At 36.9% G+C, this 27343-nt stretch overlaps 1 protein-coding gene across 6 annotated transcripts in view; it reads right to left on the bottom strand.

Moving 5' to 3' along the window:
* Positions 1-6871: 6871 nt before the first annotated feature.
* Positions 6872-27343, bottom strand: part of GATA3 (GATA binding protein 3) — a 31791-nt gene continuing 11319 nt past the window's right edge. For 2 of the 6 annotated variants that reach the window (XM_077264504.1, XM_077264505.1), the window contains exons 2-6: positions 25805-26165; positions 24159-24662; positions 13715-13860; positions 11329-11454; positions 6872-7424 (exon numbers count right to left, since the gene is read on the bottom strand). In XM_077264504.1, coding sequence (XP_077120619.1) covers positions 7140-7424; positions 11329-11454; positions 13715-13860; positions 24159-24662; positions 25805-26048 — 1305 coding nt within the window. In that variant the 5' untranslated portion in view covers positions 26049-26165 and the 3' untranslated portion in view covers positions 6872-7139. Of the gene's footprint in view, positions 7425-11328; positions 11455-13578; positions 13659-13714; positions 13861-24158; positions 24663-25804; positions 26457-27343 lie in introns of those variants that run through there. The other 4 variants (XM_077264506.1, XM_077264507.1, XM_077264509.1 and 1 more) reach the window with 4 other exon arrangements.

Genomic DNA, 27343 nt, shown 5'->3' with positions numbered 1-27343 from the left:
CGCAAACCGGATGGAATAGCATGCCGCTGCAAGATGCTGTGGTAGCCATCCTGGTTCAGTATGCCTTCAATTTTAAATAAATCCCCAACAGTGTCACCAGCAAAGCACCCCCACACCATCATACCTCCTCCACCATGCTTCACGGTGGGAACCAGGCATGTAGAGTCCATCCGTTCACCGTTTCTGCATTGCACAAATACACGGTGGTTGGAACCAAAGATCTCAAATTTGGACTCATCAGATCAAAGCACAGATTTCCACTGGTCTAATGTCCATTCCTTGTGTTCTTTAGCCCAAACAAGTCTCTTCTGCTTGTTGCCTGCCCTTAGCAGTGGTTCCAAGCAGCTATTTTACCATGAAGGCCTGCTGCACAAAGTCTCCTCTTAACAGTTGTTGTAGAGATGTGTCTGCTGCTAGAACTCTGTGTGGCATTGACCTGGTCTCTAATATGAGCTGCCGTTAACCTGTGATTTCTGAGGCTGGTGACTCGGATAAACTTATCCTCAGAAGCAGAGGTGACTCTTGGTCTTCTTTTCCTGGGGCGGTCATCATGTGAGCCAGTTTCTTTGTAGCGCTTGATGGTTTTTGCCACTGCACTTGGGGACACTTTCAAAGTTTTCCCAATTTTTCGGACTGACTGACCTTCATTTCTTAAACTAATGATGGCCACTCGGTTTTTCTTTACTTAGCTGCTTTTTTCTTGCCATAATACAAATTCTAACAGTCTATTCAGTAGGACTATCAGTTGTGTATCCACCAGACTTCTGCACAACACAACTGAAGGTCCAAACCCCATTTATAAGGCAAGAAATCCCACTTATTAAACCTGATTGGGCACACCTGTGAAGTGCAAGCCATTTGCCGGTGACTACCTCTTGAAGCTCATCAAGACAATGCCAAGAGTGTGCAAAACAGTCATCAAAGCAAAAGGTGGCTACTTTGAAGAACCTAGAATATAAGACATAATTTCAGTTGTTTCACACTTTTTTGTTAAGCATATAATTCCACATGTGTTAATTCATAGTTTTGATGCCTTCAGTGTGAATGTATGATTTTCATAGTCATGAAAATACAGAAAAATCTTTAAATGAGAAGGTGTGTCCAAACTTTTGGTTTGTACTGTATATGTATATATGCCAGGATCATATTCCTCACCAACCGTTACACCGATGCCTCTACCTTCTGCCAGTCATTACACTGGCTACCCATCCACTCCAGAATCCAGTACAAAACTACTACCCTCATCCACAAAGCACTCCATGGCTCAGCACCACCCTACATCTCCTCTCTGGTCTCAGTCTACCACCCTACCCGTGCCCTCCGCTCCGCTAATGACCTCAGGTTAGCATCCTCAATAATCAGAACCTCCCACTCCCGTCTCCAAGACTTTACACGCGCTGCGCCGATTCTTTGGAATGCACTACCTAGGTTAATACGATTAATCCCCAATCCCCACAGTTTTAAGCGTGCCCTAAAAACGCATTTGTTCAGACTTGCCTACCGCCTCAACGCATTAACCTAACTATCCCTGTGTGGCCTATTAAAAATAGAAAAAAAAAAAAACACATAATCAGGTTCCTTGCATCGTGTTCTCATACACTTTATGCAGTAAATAGCACTCTGTGTCTGTACTGCTACATACTTAGGCAGTTAACTGGTTCATGCAGCTTTACATGAACACCCGAGCCTTACACTATGGCTGGTCCAAATAACTAAAGCAATTGTTAGCATCCACCTCTCGTGTCTCCCCTTTTCCTCATAGTTTGTAAGCTTGCGAGCAGGGCCCTCATTCCTCCTGGTATCTATTTTGAACTGTGATTTCTGTTATGCTGTAATGTCTATTGTCTGTACAAGTCCCCTCTATAAGTTGTAAAGCGCTGCGGAATATGTTGGCGCTATATAAATAAAAATTATTATTATTATTATTATTATTATATATATATATATATATATATATATATATATATTCTCTATTGTGGCTTAATATTAAGTTTCTATATACTATTATTACAGATATTTAAAAGTTTCTTACATAGGAAACCAGGTCAAATGTCACCTGTTCAAATGCGGCCAGTTCTTGCACTTAAGTTTGTTCCTGCTACTCCCCTGAACATGTAGATTTTTTTAGTTTTTTGTTATCTTACAAATGTTTCTGGAGTTATTGGCCATTTAATCTAGTGCTACTTTTTATGGTGTTTCCAATGGAGCGAGGCTCACAGGCCTTTCTGAGGACATGTCCTTAGACTGTACTTCATAATCACCTTAGGAGTAATGCCCCCATCTGTAAACACCATAAAGATTAAGCACTAAATAATAAAGTCCATATATCTAGAACCATATGATGGATTTTTAAAAAAATCAACAAAATACTAAGGAAAGCAGCCGTAATAAAATAAAGCAATAACTGGCCACTTTTGATACAGTAAAAAGGTCCTCTTTAAATCTGAATATACTGCACTGTTATTTCAATGTTTCCAGTCTACAGCTAAATGAATGACTATGAACCGCATGGTGGCTCAGTGGATAGCATAATAGACTGTTAGAGCTGGGGTCTTATGAAATCTGATGAAGGACACTATCTGCAAGCAGTTTGTATATTCTCTCCGTGTTTGCGTGGGTTTCCTCCAAATACTCCAATTTCCTCCCACACTCCAAAGACATACTGATAGGGAACTTTGATTATGTTCTCCTATGGAGAAAGTGATGTGTAACAATAAGTTTGGTGTATATACCAAAGGGCCAAATAAAGGGCTGGTAATACTGTCAAGTTTGAGAAAGCATACACTCATTCATAATGATGACTGATCTATGAAATTGCAGATTAAAATATTCTTCATCACTGACAAGATTACTTTTGAAACATGAACAATCAATGCATATACAAGGATACACAATTCTGTGAATGTTATATGTTAGTCGTAACAAATGGAACAGTTTCTCCACCTGATAATCATTTCTTGATGATTAATGTCTGCAAACTGAACTTAATGGGGAAGTGTCATCAGAAAAATATATATTATTTAAATCAAGATTATTATGTTAAAGAAAAAATAATGTTAAACGTTAACATACGTCTTTCTATATTCTTAGAATGCTCAAATCTTGCATTATTTTACATTGACTACTGAGCTGCAAAATAGGTTAACAATTACTGTTCTGTAAATATAACTTTTAAGTAGTTGTCTAAATTTCAACTCAAATAGGAATAAAATGAATGGTAACTTATATATAAGTATACACCATTCACAATAGGCAATGTACACAGCTCACCTTCTCATTCCAAAAATGTTTCCAATTTTGATTTGAAATACTTTTGTGTTTTTTTTTTGTTTTTGTTTTTTTTTTTAATGTTTACAGTGTTGTATAATTGCCGTGTTAAGTTTTATGCTACTTGTTGATACAACCTTGCAATGCAAAAAAAAAATGGGTCGTTTTGATTTTTAACTTTAGCACAACACAACCATGTTTTATTTTAAAATATATAATTTCTGTGTTGCAAAAATTTCAAAATCCAAACCTTTTATTTTCCTGTGCAGCCATATGAGGATCATTTTGGGGGGACAAGTTATAGTTTTTATTACATACATTTTTTGTTACTTGCCAATTAACTCTAATTCATTTTTATGGGGAATGATGAACCCAGCAAATTTTCCTCTTATGCTATGAACAATGCAGTAAAACTAATATTTTATGTACAATTTACAAATTATCATGATGATGATGGGAAAAAAATATGTTTTTTATTACATACTATTTTTAAGTTATATAGTATTATTAAATAAGAAGACTTTTTTTCTTTGGGGAGAGCTGATTTTTTTTCTTTTTTTTCTTACTTGATTACATTTATTGTAAATTTATTTTAGGACTTAGGACTTTGAAGCTGTAATCTTTTGATCATGTACATAATGCTTTGGAATATTTGCCTGCCAGTTTTACGTCTTGTTCTCATTCGATTTGTGATTTTCTTAGCATGTATGCCAGAAGTTAGTCATGTATATGCTAAGCTTATAGAAAGCATATCAACCAAACAACGCGGGTCAAAAAAAAGAGTACTTTTAACCAGTTAGACTGATACACAGAACGTCAGTATAATGACAAAAAAAATGATACCACATATTCTAAAGGGTGGGCCATTTATATGGATACACCTAAATAAAATGGGAATGGTTGGTGATATCAACTTCCTGTTTGTGGCACATTAGTATATGGGAGAGGGAAAACTTTTCAAGATGGGTGGTGACCATTGCGGCCATTTTGAAGTTGACCATTTCGGATACAACTTTACTTTTTTCAATGGGAAGAGGGTCATGTGGCACATCAAACTTATTGAGAATTTCACAAGAAAAACAATGGTGTGCTTGGTTTTAATGTGACTTTAATCTTTCATGAGTTATTTACAAATATATGACCACTTATAAAATGTGTTCAAAGTGCTGCCCATTGTGTTGGATTGTCAATGCAACCCTCTTCTCTCACTCTTGACACACTGATAGCAACACCGCAGAAGAAAGCTTCCAGTATCCGTTGCTTCAGATGCTGCACATCTCGTATCTTCACAGCATAGACAATTGCCTTCAGAAGACCACAAAGATAAAAGTCTAAGGGGTCAGATCAGGAGACTTTGGTGGCTATTCAACTGGCCCACGACAACCAATCCACTTTCCAGTAAACTGTTCATGTAGGAATGCTCGGACCTGACACCCAAGTTGGTGCTCCACCACATTATGGGTGTCAGGTCCGAGCATTCCTACATGAACAGTTTCCTGGAAAGTGGATTGGTCATTGAGGGCCAGTTAAATGGCCACCAAGGTCTCACGATCTGACTCCCTTAGACTTTTATATTTGGGGTCATCTGAAGGCAATTGTCTATGCTGTGAAGATACGAGATGTGCAGCATCTGAAACAATGGATACTGGAAGCCCGTGCTAGCATTTCTTATGTGGTGTTGCTATCAGTGTGTCAAGAGTAGGAGAAGAGGGTTGCATTGACAATCCAACACAATGGGCAGCATTTTGAACACATTTTAGAAGTGGTCATAAATTTGTAAATAACTCATGAAAGAACAAAGTTACATTAAAACCAAGCACAGCATTGTTTTTCTTGTGAAATTCTCAATAAGTTTGATGTGCCACATGACCCTCTTCCCATTAAAAAAAAAAGTTGGATCCGAAATGGTCAACTTCAAAATGGCTGCCATGGTCACCACCCATCTTGAAAAGTTTTCCCCCTCCCATATACTAATGTGCCACAAACAGGAATTTGATGTCACCAACCATTCCCTTTTTATTTAGGTGCATCCATATAAATGGCCCACCCTGTACTTTTTTTTTACAGTGGTCACCAATGGGTAATTTTTCTGACTGTATGACTTCTTTTCGGTGGTATTCCTTAGAAGGTTTACTGGCATATGCAATGAAGAGTGTGATGTAAACAGGGACTTAAATTTGCAAACACTTTCCAATGGGACATCCATTTCCATCTATTTAGATCTTACACTTAACAATCACTTGCTAATCATTCACTTCAAGTTGATTTGTTGACAATTATTGCGACATAACCAAAGAAATTAGCCGAAGCATAAGTTAGTATACATGCAATACGTAAGAACATGTTCACATTGTGGCCATGTCACAGAAAAAAAAAACAAGGAAAAAACTAAATGAGCATATACCTTATGGTAAGTAAATAAGTGAATAGTAATAGTACATGTAAATAACATAGGGTACTTAGTTAACTTTAAAAAAAAAAGAAGCATAAAAGCCATCTAACAGCGCCAAGGTGTACCCAATTGGGACAGTCATATCCTGTTTGATTGTGTTAAATAAGTACCCTATGTTATTTACATGTACTAGTACTATTGACTACTTATTTACTTACTATAGGGTATATGCTCATTTTGTTTTTTCCTTGAATAATATTTACATGTTCGGCGACACTAATAATCACCAATAAGCGTCCAACTAGGATGAACAGGACTAACAAGTAATACCATAAACAATAAGAAACAGTAGCAGTTAATTTTATTTCAATATGAAATAGCTGAGAAAACTTCCACATAATACAATACAAAGGAGAGCTGATCCCCTGAACTTTATAGTGATGGATTTATGAATGAAAGTAGTGAGCAGGCAATTAAAGATAACTTAGTATAGTTATTTTTGCCCCAACCCCCCTCTGTCTGTTTAACCCGCATTCATATCAATAGACCTTATGCCAAGCAGGGTCTTTCTGGATACAGGATTCACATGTTTAATTTTTATAGTTTTTTTTAGAACAAATAGATAACAAAATAACAACCAACCTTTATTCAACCGAATGTAATCTATTTTATTTTTTAAAGAAGAAAAATAATAAGAAAACAACAAAAGCAGTTCTTTACACTAGCAGTAAATAAATTTATACAACCAATCAGTCTGTATAATATGATGAAATAAATCTACATCTTTTTTTTATTATTCTGGTGTCTTTGAAATATACATACAAACAACAATTACAGGAACTTGTTCACAATGCATTGAGGCCTGAGGAATGGGCTAGCTGTACATCCACGTTGGCAATATCGGTATAATAACACTGATTGCCTGGGACCAATAGAACATCCTAAGAAGAGTCCAAAATCCTGAATGTATGAAGGGTCTACAAGTTTAATGCATCAAACAACTCCAGCCAGCTAGAGGAAAACAACACTGGCAATTTGTTCACTTTTTTTAGACAAAAAGCATTGCAGTCTATAAGTCTTTGTTTCCAAAGCCACCATCTATATATAGTCTTGTGGTCCTTCATGCTTTTTACACAGATGTGATAAGTCTCCAAAATTTACAATATAGAATGGGTTTTTTTTCTATTGTTTTTTTTCCTTTTTTATATTTTTGCAATATTCATACCTTTGTTCACAGCACTGGAAACCCTTATCAACAGGGAGTGGAAGTTTAAATGGCTTATTCACAAATGGGATCCAGATTCAGTGGTCAAGAATGTGCAGATGCCATAGTGAGTTCCTTTAAAATTTGCTAGCACTACATTGTGTGAGCTTTTAAATAACGTCCTGTCCATAGACATGGGGGGGGTCATCAGTTTGCAAAAAAAATGCAAAATAGAGATGAAGTCCTAAGGAAGTTGCAAGAAGCAAAGTTTAAAGTCTAACCCATGGCAGTGACCATACTGGAGGGATGATGAGGTCCAAAAGACAGGCTGGATGATGGGTGCATTGGTGTTGGTGTACCCAGCATGTGGCCGGGGTGGCTAAAAGGAGAAATGTGACTAAGTGTAGACATATGCCTGGAGAGGGCGGCAGGGCTGAATGAGCTGCCCTTCGTGTAGTCCTCAAGTCCATCAAGCATCTTTTTACTCTTTTTCGACTTGCTAGACATTTTTCTGTTTCTGGTCTGGATTCCTTCCTTCTTCATAGTCAAAGGTCTGTTAATCTAAACAAAAAATAATTATTTGTTTTTGCTTCCCCTTCCTTCGTTTCTTAGCAAAGTGAAGGCACACAGGAAAAAAAACATGGTTAATATGTTTAAACATAAAATATCAGATATCAAATAACACGTATAAATATCAGGTTAGAAAAAAAAGTCCTCATAGAGAAGTACCCATTTCAAAGTATACAACATTAGCCTCAGACTAGGGCCCCTTAGGCCTATCTGAAGAAATGTTATCCCTATATGAATGTGCTGACTTCTTTTGATCTGGTCGATATCATTTCAGAAAAATAACATATCATATATACACAACAATCCACATAAAAAAGGGACACAAATCCATAAAATATGTTTTTTAAAAAAACTGATATTATTTTCATCAATATTATTTCTGTAAATTGGATCAAATATCAAATAACGCAATTATTCTTAATAATAATCATGTCTTCTTTTCTATAATAAAAGTTTTTATTACTATTTTATATCTTGCAGACCTGTATAACAAGGCACTTTGCAAATTATATAAAACTTTGGACTGTGCCAAGTGTTATCCAATATCTCACAAGGATATCTAATATAAGTCTTATTATACAGGGTGTGCTAAATATCATCTGAAATTTTCCCTTTCTGTCAAACTCTGATGCTTTTATACATGACCTCTGACTCCCGAACTGAACGTACAGCATTTCAAAGTTTTGTGCCATGAACCAGAATTAACACACAAAGCTGACATACTTCTGGACTAAGTCTGTCTTACTGACATCTGTCGGTTCCAACAAGAAATCGCTCAACTTGAAAGATGTCAGCTTTTACATGCTGGTCTATACAGCATAGATTGATTGCATTAGTCTGGTGCCATTCACCTAACAATTAACAAATACTTGCCAAATTGTTCTCTTACTCTATAAAGGTTGACCGTACCATGGTGAGGTCATCCAATAAAACAGTGGTGTGTGGCTTTAGGAGTATGGAATTGTTTGTGATCCTTACAGAATCCTACATGAGAGCAAGACCCCATTATCTTCCTAATTAGCTACGCATGTTGTCAGAGGTGGTCACTTTTACAGCTCTTGTAAGCAGCATCTGTCAGAGCAGGTTGTTCTGAGTAATGGACGGCGATTTAACGTCAGCGTTGATTTGAAACACAAAACCTACATGTAGTAGAAATCATCGCAACCTGCTAAGTGCTGTGTTATCAATATTCCATGTGCCCGATTATTAAACGTTCTGGATGATAAAGTGAGGGTTCTACGGAATTTCACTATATCAATGAAAAGATACCCATATAAAGATTACACTTTTGGCTATACCTAACCATCACAATTTCATATCATTATATATTATTATATTGTACTAGATAGTACATAGTAATAGATTTAAAATGCATTAAAGTATGAAAATTATAGTCAAATATTGCCTGGGGTGTATTTAATCTGCCTTGCAAAAAGTGTTCAACAAGGAAACTTTCAGTCTTAGTGCAAGCAGCATTCAATAAGACTTTAAATTTAGTGTCTCCTAAAATGGAAAACATCAGTATATATATATATATATACACACACACTGGTATACACATATATACTGATATTTCTCTTTTTTGGAGACACCAAATAGATATATAATTTTAATATATGTATATTTATATATATATATACATATTACACACACATTGCTACTTCTCTCTTTAGGAGACACTATATAGCACAAAGGAGATGCAACTGTATATAAACTGTACTTTATTACTGATATATAAAAAAAATTGGAAAAATAATTCCATTGGCGTGCATGTTTTTATGGGGGGTTTTCAAAGCAATTTTTTTTTACCTTTTTCTTCTTTACGTGCATCTAAATGTATATCATAAAAAATAAATGCAGCTATATATCTATTTTTGAATCTATCAGTGGCTCCCATTATATAAAAAGTACTCCCTAATAAATACTTTTACATGGTTTCCTGTTGTTTTTAGAACTTCTGCAGCTGTTGTGTCACCGTTCTGTCATACATTTGCCCTATAAAGGTTCATGGGCACCATAGAATACATTATTCATCTAAAAAACGGATAGAGAGAAGAAACTAAAAAGTGACAAAGATAGTTTACTAACATAACACTCTGTACTCTACTGTTTGCCCTCTACCAGAGTGCGGTATGTTGTGTAGTCGTAGTACCGCACAATAGTGTCACTATTATTCTTCATTCCTAATATATATATCAATAATATGTGACTGCTAGGTGTTTGGTAGACTGTAAATAAATCCATGGATTGCAACATGAGCAGTCATATTGTCTTGTAACGATGTCCTCCTCATTACACTGTTTGTCATACATACTGTGGAATTAATTAATTTGTAAAAAAAAAAAATAACGACATGCGGCACAAAGAACTGCTGAGTTCAGCTTGCTAAACTAGTCACTACATCAAAAATCTCCTTTTCTGCTACAGAGGGGTTAACAAGAAGCAGAACCTTCCTTCATATCCCAGACAAGAAACTATTTGCCTGCAATAAATATCTACACCTTAGAAATATGAGACAAGTCTCCAAGTTTCATTTGCAGATGTGAAATGATGACCTATTTTACATAACAGTCTACAGCTCATATCAAAGGAAATATTTAATGAAATGAAAATAAAGCAAGCTTAATCTTGCTATGGGCTTGTTGTGTTTCACACCACATAAAGACACTTAGGCGGTGTGACAGCCAAGTGTAAATATATAGATTTATATTTTAGTAGCTTTTAATAAAGAAAAATCTGATTATTTTTTTTAAATCACACAACCTATAAATATGATGTCTGTTACTGATCTTTCAATATATTACATGATTTATATTAAGACATGTCAGAAGCTGTGTAAATTGATTTTGCAATCTTTTATAAAGATTGGCGTATGATGTATTCCGCAATCCAAATTTCTTTCTTTTTAAAAAATTAGATTTATACAGCATGTAGTAAAACATAGAAATATTTCAGAAAGGTTTCCTTGTGCTTTAATGACGTTAAAAGCTAAAAATTATAAAATGAAAAAAAAAAAGTAAAACCCAGAACACTTAAAAATAAAATACTTAAAAAGATCAGAAAAAATAAAGTATTGAAATAAATAAGTATAGAATATATACATCTATTGTTTGTTAGGCCAAGGCCAACTGCATCCACCCAGATATTGACTCTACATGTCCACTCTACATTTATTTTGGTGGTATAATCAATTGGAACATATTGATTAATGTCTGATGAAAGTCTAATTATTTTAGAATCTATTTCTAATTGCAAATGTTATGTATAAATTGAACGCAAAAAAATAACCCTTTGGTATTCATTTAATAACTCACTTTTAACAATGCTATGGCCCATTAAGAATCATTTAAAAAGAAACCATAATCCTTATACTAATACTGAATTGTATTAATAACGAAATGCGGAGAATAATTACATTTGCAGTCTGGTGGAGAAAGTGTTAAAATACAAGGAAAAAAAAAGAAATTCCGTGACGGAGCCCTCATTAGATTTATTTTTTAACACTTTCCTTACCGGATGACAAAAGTAAGAAGATTCTAACAATAAAATTGCCATAAAATGTCAGATCGAAAAGATCTTCAAAGAGGGTTTAGAATTTACAGGTTTTGAGAATAACCCCGTTGAGGAATGTTTTGAAATTAGTAATAGATGTAATTATTAAATATGTCATATAGCATAAGATATAGGCCTCATCAGAGAAGAAAATCAGAGAGTAATAAACTATTATTATGACTTCTCACTGTAAGTACTGCAGCTACAGTGCTCACAATTAACTTCCAATTACTTTACATTATTGAGTCTGACTAGTCTGGGCACATTTTTTTTCCAGAAAACTGAGGCAAACATTTTTTTCATAGAGAAGAGCGCACTTTCTTAGCTGGTAGTATAGACTTACATTGTGCAGCTTGTAGTACAGCCCACAGGCATTACACACTGGGTCACCATTGGCATTCCTTCTCCACAGCGTAGTGGTGGTAGTTTGACAGTTTGCACAAGATGTACCTGCTCTTCTAGCTGCGGACTGAAAGAAGACATTATATTTAGTGTTACAGCATGAATACAATATGTGATAGATGCATCAATGCTCAAATACAACCGGCATTCGGTAAGAAGCGACTAGAATGTTGGCAAGAAGAAGACTAAGGGGTTAAATTCATCAGCATGCATATGCTACTTTATCCCTGCCGTCTCTCATGTACTGTGGTGCTGCCTTAGTGATTGGTTTTCCTTTAAAATTGTAATAAGTCAGATCTGTATTTATAAGTGATGACATATAGCCATTCAAAGAGTATGCAGTTCTCCTAGTCCTTCCTGCTGTGTTACTCACTTAATGGCTTACTTTGAGGAAATTGTTACTTGGGAGTTATCTAAGGAGTTCAGATTTCCGGCAGATATTTCCTGGGAAGTTAAATTCGCATATAAGGAGGGAGTGGAGATGGGGCCAGCTGCCAAAAAATCAAAGCTTTGAGAATTCCCTCCTTTTTGAAAATTTGTAATCTTTTCTTGTTAAATTTAAGGAAAAGACAGATACTTAGGGAGATAGATAGATAGATAGATAGATAGATAGATAGATAGATAGATAGACAAATACGGTCAAGATAGATAGATATGGGATAGATGGATGGATAGATAGATAGATAGATAGATAGATAGATAGATAGATAGATAGATATGGGATAGATAGATAGATAGATAGATAGATAGATAGATAGATAGATATGAGCTAGATAGATAGATAGATAGATAGATAGATAGATAGATATGGGATAGATAGATAGATAGATAGATAGATAGATAGATAGATAGATATGAGATAGATAGATAGATAGATAGATAGATAGATAGATCGATAGATAGATAGATATGAGATAGATAGATAGATAGATAGATAGATAGATAGATAAATAGATAGATAGATAGATAGATAGATATGGGATATATAGGTAGATAGATATGGGATAGATAGATAAGATTAGATAGATAGATAGATAGATAGATAGATAGATAGATAGATAGATAGATAGATAGATAGATAGATAGACAGACTGAAGATAGATTGATAAAAAAAATAGACTGGATGCAGCGCTCCAATGGATTTATGTGAAAAAGTTGGACTATATTCACCCAGATAAACATGATGTTTCAGCTTCTCATTTGAACGCTTGCTTGAGATATGATTCAAATGAGAAGCTCTAACGTCTAGTGCATCTCGGTGGATATAGTCGAGAAGCTCTAACGTCTAGTGCATCTCGGTGGATATAGTCGAGAAGCTCTAACGTCTTGTGCATCTCGGTGGATATAGTCTACCTCTTTCACTAATTTCCATTGGAGTGCTGCTTCCATTCTACTTTTTTTGTAGGATTTACTTTTGCTGCTTGTGCATGTATTGCATGTATTGCACCCACAACATTAGGAACAGCTACACCGTGGAATATTGGGTGAACGAACCAGGACACTGACCTGAGGTCCACTATATAACATATAAAACAGGCAGGCAGTGCTCCAAATAAAGTGTAAAATAAAGTGAGGGTACTTTTATTGGCCCATCTCAAATGTAATTTTTCGGTTCCAAAAAAAAGGGCTTGAGAAAGGTCCTCATTTGGACCAAAATGTCAGCATTGCCACTATGGGCCTTTAATTATTTTTCTATATTGGAGTGCTGCATCTATCTTTTTGGAAAAAGATAGATAGATAGATAGATAGATAGATAGATAGATAGATAGATAGATAGATAGATTTGATTTTTTCTATTCCTTTTTGCCAACTGTTTTTAGAACTTTAGAAACATGCTTAATAGACAAATTCCTGAATTATTGCTATCACAGACATGTATTTCTTAAAATGAAATCTGAAGCATTCAAGAGAACTGACAAAAGTGTATCCTTTTACATTGTATGTGTCTTCTTCTACCATGTTTATTTATAAGGTCTTGTTCTAATGTGATCAGTGAAGGGATCACTACCGCATTAGTAATTTAATTACAGGGACTCATTGTTGTCTAATGAGGATAGTTAAAGCCATAAGATCTTTTGGTATGTGTAAATAGCTCTGCGTGCATGACGCCAAATATGTGTGAGAGCTAGAACCCAAGCAGATGGCAATAAAAATGGGTAATGTGGGACCAAGAGTGTCTAATCTTCCTTACTTGAAAACAGTTCTTCTGGCCACTATAACAAGTCTTTTGGTGGAGATGCCAATATCCTGCTGAAAGCTTCCCTTCCTGAGCTGAGGAGATTAGAGAAAGAAGAGAGTTGGTGTTTGCATGTTGGTTTCTCACTTACCAGCCTTCTTTTAGGTTTAATGAGGGGTCGGTTCTGGCCATTCATTTTGTGATAGAGTCCACATGCATTACAAAGATAATGCCCGGTGCCATCTCGCCTCCACAGAGGGGTTGAGGTTGCCCCACAGTTTACACACTCCCTGCCTTCTGAAAACAAGATTACAAATGGTTGATCTCTGAACAACATCATTTCTGGAACAATTCTAACATAGCCATCAATAATTATAAACATAGGAGCAAATATATGTGACCTGCTTACAATTAATGATATTTACTATGTTCTGAGTCTAAACATCTATAAATGAGCAGCTTACTAATAAATAGTATAGCATTGCCAGATACTAATATTTCTAGTCCTAAACCGTAAGAATCATAATACACAAACATATAAATGTATATAGCACTATCAATAGGATACGACAGGAAATGAATAAAATTGACACCACTGGCAGATAAATAATACATATTCAAAATGAAACCCTCATTTCACAGTTTATTTCCCAGGGATCAGTGAGTTTATACAGATAGTTGTATATGTCTAAAAAATAAACCTATAATTTATGTAAGTGAAATCTGTAGGAATCCGACTAAATGCTTCGTAGAGTTGCAATCTATTGCACTTTTTGTGTATTATGTTTTACATGTTATTTCCATTCACTGTCAGCAAACCAGTAGTATATATAGGGGAGGAGGCCTATTGCTGAAAAGGGATAGAAACATTTGCAAGAATTTTCAGCAAATATTCTAGGATCTTGAATAGGAAACGTAGAACCCATCCGTGAAACTTACTATTCGGAATGAGTACCCTGAGGAGTATTCACCAAGAGCAAGGTCACCAAGATACACATCACAGTGCTACATACTTCTAAAGTAAACTTGTTTAAAAAGGCATACATTCATAGAGGTAACCTACTCCATTACCTAAATACTTGGTTTTCTCCCTTTTTTAGCACAATTAAGACTATTGGTATAAAATAGAATTATTATAGATTAGTGGTATGATATGAACCAATGCTTTTTCTTGAGCATAGGAATATTATTGTAAGGGGCTTTACTTTTTTCAGCACGAAGTACCCAATACCAATAATGCTCCATGTTGGGGACATCCTCATATGTGAGTTCTATTTCCCAATCTTTAGAATTCCTTCATCATAGATAAGGTACCGGTAAGTATTTCCTATCAATTAGGCACTAAGGCACCATACTAATTGGAAAATATAACACTTTTGTGACAAAATCGGAATTGTATTGATATCATTTATTTATTATGCGTTGCTTATATAAAAGATAATAGAAGCATGTAACCAGAGCAAATTATACGTTCCTATAACTAATGCACAATAAAGGAATGACTATATAAATTAGTACTCGGTAAAGGTAATAATTTATAAAGCCCTCATTTGCTCATCTAACTTAGGATTTAAGACCCTTAAACACAGCACTGTTGATCAAACCCCACCAATTTCATGACTACCAACCAACCATCTAATGAATATGAGACCTCCCAATTCTCTCTCAATAGATAATGCCTTAGAAGAGTCAGACATGTTGAATTACAATGCCCAACAGCAATTTAACACATGCATACCCAGCCGAGCAGACAATTCTTATTTCTCTGTAGTAGTCATAGATAAACCTAATGTCTATGGCCATCTCAAGAGCATACTTAACCCCCACGCTGAGAATTTTGACATTGCTATACACATTTATTGACAATATGTATTGATAGGCAAAATTTAGATTACTATGTGACCTTGAGAGGGCAATAGCTAGCCATACGCATTAGATTTATATCAGTTGACATTGCCAATTTTGGTGGCACTGGCTGACCAACTAATGTGTATGTTATCTTCTCGACTATTCTCCAAATGAAGATGTTGGGAAAATAAGGGAACGTTGGATATATAACTACCCTGTCCTATTAATCTAAAGGTGGCCAGCAAAAGAGTCTGTCAGCACCTTACTCCACTGTCCCCAATAAGGATACATATACCCTGTGCTGAGCTGAACATGAATGTGTAGGGGGGAGTTGTGAGAGATAGCCAAAACAAACATTTGGCAGTCAACTATTTTCTAATGCATATGGTCAGGCTGAAGGCCCCCATGCATAGTAGAGTAATGTCATCCAAACCCTCCAAAATTACCCTGTTGGGCCAACTGATTTTTGGGGACATGTTGATTGGGTATGTCTGATGTCGGAATGTCAATTACTTAGTTCTCCTGGAAATAAACCACCGGTAGAGATGACTGTTGGTGGTTTTCTCATAGAGAACACAGGACCACTTGGCCAAATGAGTTTTCCTGTGTATGGGAGAGACGGCCAAAATAGCTATCAGCTGAACAATCGGCCAAAGCATCTATCAACCTACAGCCATCAAATTGTGTGAGGTTGACCTAAGAGCGCCCCAAAGCCCCTGGACTGTCACCAATGACATCATAAGTTGACATAATTTAACGTTAACGACGCTTACGTCAAAAGCAATTATTGTACAGATATCTTACAGCGTATGTTCACTCTCACTAATATTTGCAGCATAAATGTTCTTAGTTGCTCCTCAGCACTAAATTATAGATAAATAGACATAGCAGTCAGGTTTTAAATGCAATCTGATAGTTTGTAATTACTTTCTAAGGAAAACTAAGGAGTGATTTAAATCATTTTCAAACTTGCAAACTGTCTGATTGCTCAGTCCACCCATGGCCATGGCTATTTGCCACTGGTGGGTTAGGCTGTAAGCTTTGCAACCTGGTAAGGAACAATTATATTAATTGGGCTCCTGATTAGTAATATACATATATTTATGACATAATCGCAATTGGTGTAAAGACTATACAAGATAATGCATGTGTACAGCTTCTGCACTGCATTCACGCCAACAAATAATATGCCAAACCAACTATAACGCTCAGTAATGTAATATTTGGAGATGCCTGGATAAAATATTGGGCGTGGCAGAACGGGGTACGTAAAAGATTTCTTTGTAATAGGCATGTAATTAGTCCCACTAGAGTTTGGTTTCATGAAAATGTCTGTTTGATCTCTGCCAGCCTAACAGAGCACAAACTTCAATGTATTAGAGAGGCCTATAATAATGTAGTGAGAAAACCTTAATTAGAGTCACATTCTCAACCCCCTTTTCTAGGTCAATGATATAATGAAGCAATTTGGATGATTAATTTTATAGCACTGACTGTATGTTTATTACTTATATGCTTACACAGGCCCGATCTTTATCATAGGCATACGCTTAGTAGTTTTATTGGAAGCGTAAGAGCCAAGATGCCCACATCTGGCCACGCATATTACCACAAGAAACTATGATAATGATCATACAATTTATGTCATCCTTATTGACTCGGAACTGAAATTTAGTCAGAAGTCAGTCACTTTTGTCATCTTTTGCCTACGCTAAGAGATTTGACACTATGTGTCAAAGTAGAGCAGCACAATTGGGCAAGATCTTTAATTTTGAATCCTATATTTATTATCATGCCAGTTTGTACAAACATACACCACTGGGTGGGCCATGGAATATGTAAAGGGCCACTCTGCTTCATAAAAAATAGTTAGCAATGTTTATCCTATTAAAATTCAAACATGTTGCTGTTGAAGAGGGCATTAAACTTAAACCTTAGCTATAGATTATGTTATATTCCTCCTGAACCTACAAAATTACAAGTGATCATAAATGTAGTATATTATTTTTATTATGCATGTATTCTAGAAATTCTAAAATGTATATATATATAGATAGACAGATATATATATATTGGCTTGAAAAAGGTTCTCATTTGAACCAAAACGTCACTGAGACCCAGTGGGCTATTAAATCACATTCTATTTTTTCTCAAATGGTGTACTGTCTTCACTTTTTTTTAATTATCTGAAGGGTTGGTCTACGCCTGGAAGGTCTGGCACCCAATTTGCTGCATCTGCTTGCTAGTGCTGCTTTCAAATATATATATGTATATATATATATATATATATATATATTTTTTTTTTTTTTTTGTTTTGTTTTGTTTTGTTTTGTTTTGTTTTGTTATTATTATTATAATATATATATATATATATATATATATATATATATATATATATATTTTATTTATTTTTTTAATCTGGTGCATTTTTCTGAAGAATAGGAAAACAACAACTAAAAAGTATGCCAATTACATTACTGTCTGTAAAAGGAGGAAGAAAACATTTCATAGGGCGGGTTGATGTGACAAAACAGTGCTGGATTCATGCAAGCGGGAGTTACTGTACACCTGACAGCAAGCGCTGCGGGATCCATTAGCTACTTGGTACTGTTTACAGTGATGTCAAAGTCGACACTTTCCTTTCTGGGACTCTGTATATCTATCCTAGGAGAGATGTTGCACATGGTGCAATTGTTGAACAGCCTACATTTACACTGCTGATAGAACATTAAAGCATGTATTGGCTTCCAGCAATTAAGGGATTAAAATCATATTTCCCAAAAAGATCATGGCGTATAAAACATTGCTTGACTACAAATTATACAATCACAAGATACACACAAGGTGATTTAGATGCAGTATAGATGATTTATACATTGTCTTTTCAATTCTAACCGAACTTACGGGAGTCTGAAAATAATAATTAAAAACAAATTTGAGATTATAAAATTTTTAAAAATAGAGAATTAAATGATCTTGCAATTTATGAATAACGATTTGGGTGGAGATAATTCTCCATTTTATATCACTGAGATCTGGGGAAGATAATGTAAACATTTCCAGTTAAAGGACATTATGCAAGAAAAAGGAAAATCCTATAGGACCCCTGCATTCTGATCGTGGACTAGAGTCATGCGTGACGCTCCTTAATTCCAGTGCTACGCATATTTATACACTGCAGAGATTCCTGAGACAAATGTATATCATTACAGATGGAAAATAGCGTGACTCTATGAGTCTGGGATAAATCAAAAAAAGAGGGAAGTGTTAGGAGAGAATGTAAACAGCCCGGGCTCACCTGCTGCTCGCGGCCTGTTTGTTCTTAATAAACTTGTATGTTAACGTTGGGATATTGTATTTTTTTTTTTTATTTTGGGCTCATTGACACTAGGATAGCAATATCAATTCATGCTCCAGGTGTATATGATGTTTCACAGCAAACAAAATATTGTTTGCATCTGTGTGTGTATATACCGTATATACTGTATTATATATATATGAACATGTACATTTGTGCATATATATATATATATATATATATATATATTATACACACACATTTTATATTTAGATAGATATATATCTATATCTATATCTATATATATACATTTTATATTTAGATAGATATAGATATATATATATATATATATATATAGATATATATCTATTATATATATAAGCACACACATATATATATATATGTATATATATGTATATATATATATATATATATATATATATATATATATATATATATAAAAAAAAACAGGAGCCGCATCAGATAAATCTGGGTGCAAAGCCTCCCTTGCAAAAACCAGATCATACAAATAAAAAAGTAACAACTGAAATCAGCACTCCAAAAAGATTAGGCATAAAAAAACATGCTTTATTAGTTCAGAGTGGTCAAGTTTCAGTTCTGAACTGTGAACCTCTCTCAAACCATTATATATACATACACATATACATACAATATTTTGGCTTGATTTATATATATATATATATATATATATATATATATATATATATATATATATATATATATTGTGTATATATATATATATATATATATATATATATATATATATATATATATGTATGTATATATACACATGCACGCAATATTTTGGTTTGATATATATATGTATATATATATGTCACATACACACATATATTCATACACATGTATAAACGCACACATACAATATTTCGTTATGCTATATGTGCACATATATATATTTATGCATGACACACACATATATGTATATACATATATCTGCACACACATGCAACTATTGCTTCCATATATATAAACATTGCATTTGTATTGTATGTACTGTATATATATGTATACCTACACAACTGATATTGGTATTAGGCTGTATTTATGAGGTAGGCCGCATAATTTGCTCGTTGGGTATATTTCCAGCTCTTTAATAAGGTTTGATTAGATTCTGCCTGATGATCCAAAAGTGAAAGCGCAGTATTGCTGACTGAGCCTTTCTGTGGTAAATACCTGAGCCATTTGCATATTAAACAGGAAAACCTTTCACATTCTGTGCGTTTCAGCGAGTAATAACAATAATAACAGCAGCAGCAGAAAAAGACACTAAAGTAAAGGTAGCAGCAGCAGGATAATTGACAGAGCAGATTAGAAGCTCGGAGTTACCTCAGGAAAAGATTATAGGCTATGAGTTTCCTCAGGAAAAGAATAATCAGTTCATCATACCAATTCGGTGTCCAATCTTTCAAGTTGTAAACTATTACTCCTCAAGACATTTTCTGTCACTAGAATGGAAAGGGATTTGATTTTTTGTTGATGTGTTGTAGCCTTTGGGCGCTGGGATAGCCATATTTCTGTGCATTACTGATATATTGTTGGGCTTTTCTAGGTTTTTGTTATATTTGGGCAATTTTATCAAAAATATTGATAAGGAAATAAAATTGCATTACCTGCCTTTTTTGCTATATAGTTTTCCTACTTTTAGGAATAATATTTATTTTTAAAATGCTTGAAAGAAGTAAACATAAAAAAAAAAAAAAGAACACAATGTACACTGATATATTTACTGTATAAAACATATAGCCTGTGTGCGAATGTGGGAATCTGGGCATTTAGGGGCCTAAAGACTCAGAATTTCTAAGCTCGGATGCCTTAAATGCTGTTATGCAAATGCAGCGTTATCAGAGGTTACACTTTACAAAGCTGGAATTTCGGTTAATAATGGCCTATTTATACCAATATCTCCAAAATAAGCAAAATATTTAGAATTGAGAGACCTCAGTGGTTGATACCTTTTAATGGCTAACTGTATCAAAATAAGCAAAGCATTTACTGCATCACTAAATACACAGAATGGATTTTCAGTGGTCTCAGTTTGCAAATAATGTGAATGAAAAATATCTATGCAAATCCTGTCATGTTATTTTGTGCAAATCCATCTACCAGGATGCATTGCTACCTCACCCTAACTGCACCCAAAAGATACAACTCATTTTAATGGAGGGAAAGGGGGGTCTACTTCAGTTAACCCATCCAATGCCAAATAGGGAGCTGTTAGTTTTATTCTACGGAACTCCATGAATTGCACAGTAAGGTTCTGTTTAATATACTTCCTCTTAAACTTGGGTTCATATTTTTATTTTTAGTATATATGTATTACTAATATATATATATATATATATATATATATATATATATATATATGTGTGTGTGTCTGTAATTATATCTTTATATATATATATAATTCTTTTAATTTTTTTTTTACAAGCATACTTTACATTTTGAAGAGCCATAAATAGAATATCAACACTATAAAATCATCCACTACTGTTGTATATATATATTTATATATATATATATACACACACACAAACACACATATGTATGTATATATATATATATATATATATATATATATATATATATACACACATATATATCATACGGTATCTATAGATTTAAAACAATAGGATGATGACAAATTGTCTTGCAGTTTCTCAGCCCAGCTACCTGCCTGGTTACATATTAACACCAAACCCTCATATTTTTACATGATCTATGGTTATTCTTTATTTGTAGATCTCATAACCCTCCTTCTGTGCATAGGCTACATGTATGTAGCCCTGTGAATGGAAGGTAATAGGTTATTTTTCCAGGTGGGTTTGGAGTGACTCCTTTCATGGTCTGAGCAGTTGAACAGTAGACATCTTAAGAGGCCCTGTTTACTTTAAAAGTGGGAGCTTATACCCTATTGTCTGCCATTAGAACACATGCATTCTTCTTAAGCAGTGTATGACAAAATATTGATATCTGTCACCATAGCTTTGCTCTTGTTCTTTGAAGAGAAGTAAATCTTTCGAAGGACAAAATGTTTGCAAGGAAGACAACAAATCATGTAAATTGTGGTTTCCAATGAGTTGCAAAGACAAAGAACAAAACAGAAAAGACTGACCTAAATTCTGCTTTCAGTTACTGTGTAAATAACAGGTTGTCGTTGCATCCCTGCTTACTGTTATAGAGCACCCTGTATAGAGAACACATTTAGTAGAGGGGGGACGGCTATTGGGGAGTCATTTCTCACGCAAAACCAGCTGAAATCTTATTTTCCCCTGGCCATGACTGGCATCATGGACAGTAAGGAATGTGTGTAATGGCTGAGATGATGCTGGCTTCTGTAACCTCCTGTCAGTCCTATCCCCCTGCATGTACTGAGCCTGTGCTGTGGACCAGCACCCCCAGCAGCAGCAGGCCCAGGCCCCATCCTCCTCATACAGGAGCCCAGGTCATGTACAGTCTGGTTCCTGCACAATACACACCAGCACCACAACCACAAGGCTCGAACTGTTTCTCAGGTTTGTGACTCATCTCCCCTTAGCTACAGCCCACAGCAGTGACATTTCTCTACTGGCCTTCCTAGGATTAGTTATTACTTTTTTCTATTTTCAGTCTTCTCAAATACTTGCATTTGAAATGTCACCGTTTAGGGTTAGGGCTGTTTTCTGCTCACAAGCCCCCCTGTACCACCACCACCACGGTGTGAGCCATCTCCCTGCCTGCCGAGCTCCAGCGCTCACACTGCGGCCCTCAGGCTGTGCCGACAGCTTCCACACTCCTCACCAGCCATCCTATTAATGAGCTGGCTACTTCAGGCTTGCAATGAACCTGCTGTAATGTGAACTGTGCAGAGCGGCGTCGGTGCCAGCGCTGCCCGAGAGGTGTCGCAGCTCGTCCACAAGGCTGGCTGGGCATTCACCGCACAGTTATCCTCGCACCAGACCAGGATCAGCCGCCCCACTACCATTGCCAGCTCCCAGGGCTTCCCCTGTGTACAGCAGGGCACCGACCCCCTGTCCTCTGGGCAGCCTGGCCACATCCGGACCCTATTAAACTCCTTGGCGCTGGATAAACAATGAAACTGTCGCGTGCAGCAGTCTGAAAATAATTGGATTAAGGCAAACATATCAGCTAAATAGATCCAGTCCCAGCCCAGACAAGCAGAGCAAATGTCACCCTGGAAAACCCCCCAGATCACACAGTCGGGTCCCTGACATTGCCAGCTCTGCACTCTCACAGGTCACACACTGCGGAGACCACTGACAACTGTTACTGATCTTCATCCCTATGCCTGATAATAACAGAAGAATATACAGTATGGTGGAAGAAGGAATGGTTTCAGGGTAGATAGATAGATAGATAGATAGATAGATAGATAGATAGATAGATAGATAGATAGATAGATAGATAGATAGATAGATAGAGATAAATATGGGATAGATAGATAGATAGATAGATAGATAGATAGATAGATAGATAGATAGATAGATAGATAGATGGATAGATATGGGATAGATAGATAGATAGATAGATAGATAGATAGATAGATAGATAGATATGGGATAGATAGATAGATAGATAGATAGATAGATAGATAGATAATAGATAGATAAATGGATAGATATGGGATAGATAGATAGATAGATAGATAGATAGATAGATAGATAGATAGATAGATATGGGATGGATAGATAGATAGATAGAAAGATAGATAGATAGAAAGATAGATCGATCGATCGATAGATAGATATGGGATAGATAGATAGATAGATAGATAGATAATAGATAGATAAATAGATAGATATGGGATAGATAGATAGATAGATAGATAGATAGATAGATAGATAGATAGATATGGGATAGATAGATAGATAGATAGATAGATAGATAAGAGATAGATAAATAGATAGATATGGGATAGATAGACAGATAGATAGATAGATAGATAGATAGATAGATAGATAGATAGATAGATAGATAGATAGATACATAGATATGGGATAGATAATAGATATGTGATAGATAGATAGATAGATAGATATTAGATAAATAGATAGATATTAGATAGATAGATAGATAGATAGATAGATAGATAGATAGATAGATAGATAGATAGATATGGGATAGATAGATAGATAGATAGATAGATAGATAGATAGATAGATAGATAGAGCTCTGTATATAATAAAGCTATAAACTTGTGGCAGTGTTCGGTCTGTACAGAGCAGGGGCCTTCCTGAGACTAAAGCCAACCCTGGTGTTATAGATCAGGTTAGCGACCACCTAGGTGAGGGCTTTCGTGTCCCATAAAACAGATCTGAAATTGGGGACCAATAATGGCAATCAGTGGTAATGAGAAGAATGAGTGACCATAAGTGACAAGGTTACTGTCTTTTCAGAAACACCATCCTACCTGTACTTGAGCGTGTCTTTGGTCTAGATTTACATGGGAAGCTTGTTGGAGATCCCCCCATGAGGTTTGGTGGGAAGAGTCCTGGACTGTAGTCTTGGACGTAGGACTGGTAGTTGGAGATGGAGTGGTGGGCAGAAGACGACGCTCCCCCTAAGGTTCTGGAGTGGGCTGACTCCAGTTTCATGGACTCGGTGGACACATGGTATTTGATGCAATCCTTGTCCTCTTGACGATTAACTGTGGATCCAGTGTTAGATATGGAAGGGTCTGGGGAGACATCTTTTGGTGGTGTTGGGGGGAAAGGGAAGAGGTGGGGGCTTGAATGTCCGGTAACCAGTGAAGATGACGATGATGAAACTGGAGGGTAGACAGTAAGGGGTCCCGGTGGGCTGTGGGTCTTGGAGAAGGGAGGAAGGTTCCATGGTGATGCGGCATGAGGTCCTCCTATAGCCTTGCTGCTGTGATCCAACCAAGGATGTAGAAGAGGAGGGCGACATACCTGGCCTAAATAAATGCAATTACACGGTAAGATTACATGTCACCAAATATTTCTGGATACATTCCTACAAACGTGCACTGGGCCACTGGCCCATCACAGCCATGCTGGACCTTTCTAAGGTACACGTCACACAACTACATCAAGAGCCGGTAATAGTGGCCTTACAATAAATGCTTTACAATTATAGTCAAAGATTTCACAATTGTAGAATTCTATCAAACAAAATTGATGGTGAGTTATATACTATAGAGGAATATTACTGCCATCGGACCCTAATATAACGCGGTGCTCAGATATATAGAAATGTTATATTTCTATTATTTGCCTATTTATCTGTCTATCTGTCTGTCTATCTATCTATCTACCTATTATCTATCTATCTATGTATCCCATACCTATCTATATATTATTTTCCTATCTATCTTTCTAGCTATTTTACTGTAAATTTCCGAGTATGATATTGTTTCTAAAATTAGTCATTTATTTTCCATCCTATAAGAAATTCATCATTTACTAACTCCTCAGCATTACCAGAACACTGAAGAAAATCTGCGATAGTTATATATTACATTATGTTTCACTAACAATATCTTAGAATCTATCATAGCAAGACAATGTGACATATTACATTCAGTGGATGCGCAGATATTCATTAGACTAAGATTGTATTAGAATAAATCTACAATATTATACTTGCAATACATTATTCTACATTGTCTACTCGTTAGTTAAATTATTAAAAACAGGTATGAAAAAAACACAAACGAGGAAGATGAGGGAGCGATCTATCTAGAAAAAGAGTACAGGAAGCTTAAGAAAAATGTGTGAAAATACTAGATCACACCTTAGTTTCTATTATTGCTTTCTACAGGGCTATAGGGGTTAAATATACATCAGGCGGACTATGACTATCTATGTGTGTGTGTGTGTGTGTATATATATATATATATATATATATATATATATATATATATATATATATACTGCGTGTTGACTAGATAGATAGAGGTTGAGAACATTTCCTAATTTTAATATAAAGTAGTATAATAATTATTATTACACTGAATATGACATGATATTTTGTAAGTTACCAGGGGGGGGTGTAAAACCATTTGGCACTAATGAGCCCAAGCAGGCTGGCACTCACCGTGATGTGGAGCTGGGTACCTGGGCACTGCTCGCACGGAGTTGCTGTAGTAGGAAGGTACATGGGTTCCTTGGCTCTCGATATTAAAAAGTACATCCATATCTTCTGTCAGAGGATACTGCGAGTGATCGATGTACGAGTGACTGATCCCAGGGTGATGGGGCTCAGGGTGCTGCCCATTTAGCACAGCCGGGTGGTGGTGGTGACTGACCCAGCGAGGCTGGTCTGTAGCAGAGACCTCCATGGCCACCACAACCTGGGACCTGCTGCTGCAGAAGTTCTTCTGTGGGTCCCACAGCAAAATAGTAAGTCCAATAAATAAAGAAGACGTTAGAGTAATAAATCCCGAGCAGTCAGTGACCTGTGGGTGAGAAGAGGAGAGCGGCTTAGGGTGGGCAGCCGGAGAGGTGCTCAGGTGGGCAGGAGGCTCAGGTGGGCAGGAGGCTGCAGCTCCTTCAGGTGGCGGTCCCGCAGAAGTTGTGCCCCAGCCCAGCAGGGTCCCGCGCTACAAAGCAAGAGGGCAGGGAGGGCTCTGGGATCCCAGGGAGACAGGCTCAGACTGCCTGATCGGATCTCGTGTTTTCTCTCTATTTTTTACAGTGCAGGCATTCTTTCTGCAAGGAGCAGGATGGCGCCAGGCGGCTCAATGATCGCAGACAGCTGTGGCGAGACGCAACTTAAGGAGGTTCCACTGTCATCAGTGGAGAGGGAGGGAGGGGACTGTCACCCAGGAGGGGCTCACCCACTGACGACCCCTCCCCTCCTGAGCATCGCACCCGCCTCTGTCATGTGCCTGCCGCCGGGTAACACACGGGCTGCACCTATAGTGGCGGAGCCCCAGAGTCCTCACCATTCCTAGTAGTGAGTGCATTATAAAGGGAGTGTCCGGGCACTGCGAGTATCAGGGTGCATCACCGAGGGGTGCCCTATGTGCCCCACGTGCCACCAGCACTGCGAGTATCAGGGTGCATCACCGAGGGGCGCCCTATGTGCCCCACATGCCACCAGCACTGCGAGTATCAGGGTGCATCACCGAGGGGCGCCCTATGTGCCCCACATGCCACCAGCACTGCCAGTATCAGGGTGCATCACCGAGGAGCGCCCTATGTGCCCCACATGCCACCAGCACTGCCAGTATCAGGGTGCATCACCGAGGAGTGCCCTATGTGCCCCACATGCCACCAGCACTGCGAGTATCAGGGTGCATCACCGAAGGGCGCCCCTATGTGCCCCACGTGCCACCAGCACTGCGAGTATCAGGGTGCATCACCGAGGAGTGCCCTATGTGCCCCACATGCCACCAGCACTGCGAGTATCAGGGTGCATCACCGAGGGGTGCCCTATGTGCCCCACGTGCCACCAGCACTGCGAGTATCAGGGTGCATCACCGAGGAGTGCCCTATGTGCCCCACATGCCACCAGCACTGCCAGTATCAGGGTGCATCACCGAGGAGTGCCCTATGTGCCCCACATGCCACCAGCACTGCGAGTATCAGGGTGCATCACCGAGGGGCGCCCCTATGTGCCCCACGTGCCACC

The sequence above is a fragment of the Ranitomeya variabilis genome, chromosome 5, assembly GCF_051348905.1.
Source record: "Ranitomeya variabilis isolate aRanVar5 chromosome 5, aRanVar5.hap1, whole genome shotgun sequence".
NCBI lineage: Eukaryota > Metazoa > Chordata > Amphibia > Anura > Dendrobatidae > Ranitomeya > Ranitomeya variabilis.
This window is presented reverse-complemented; position numbering and strand designations above follow the sequence as displayed.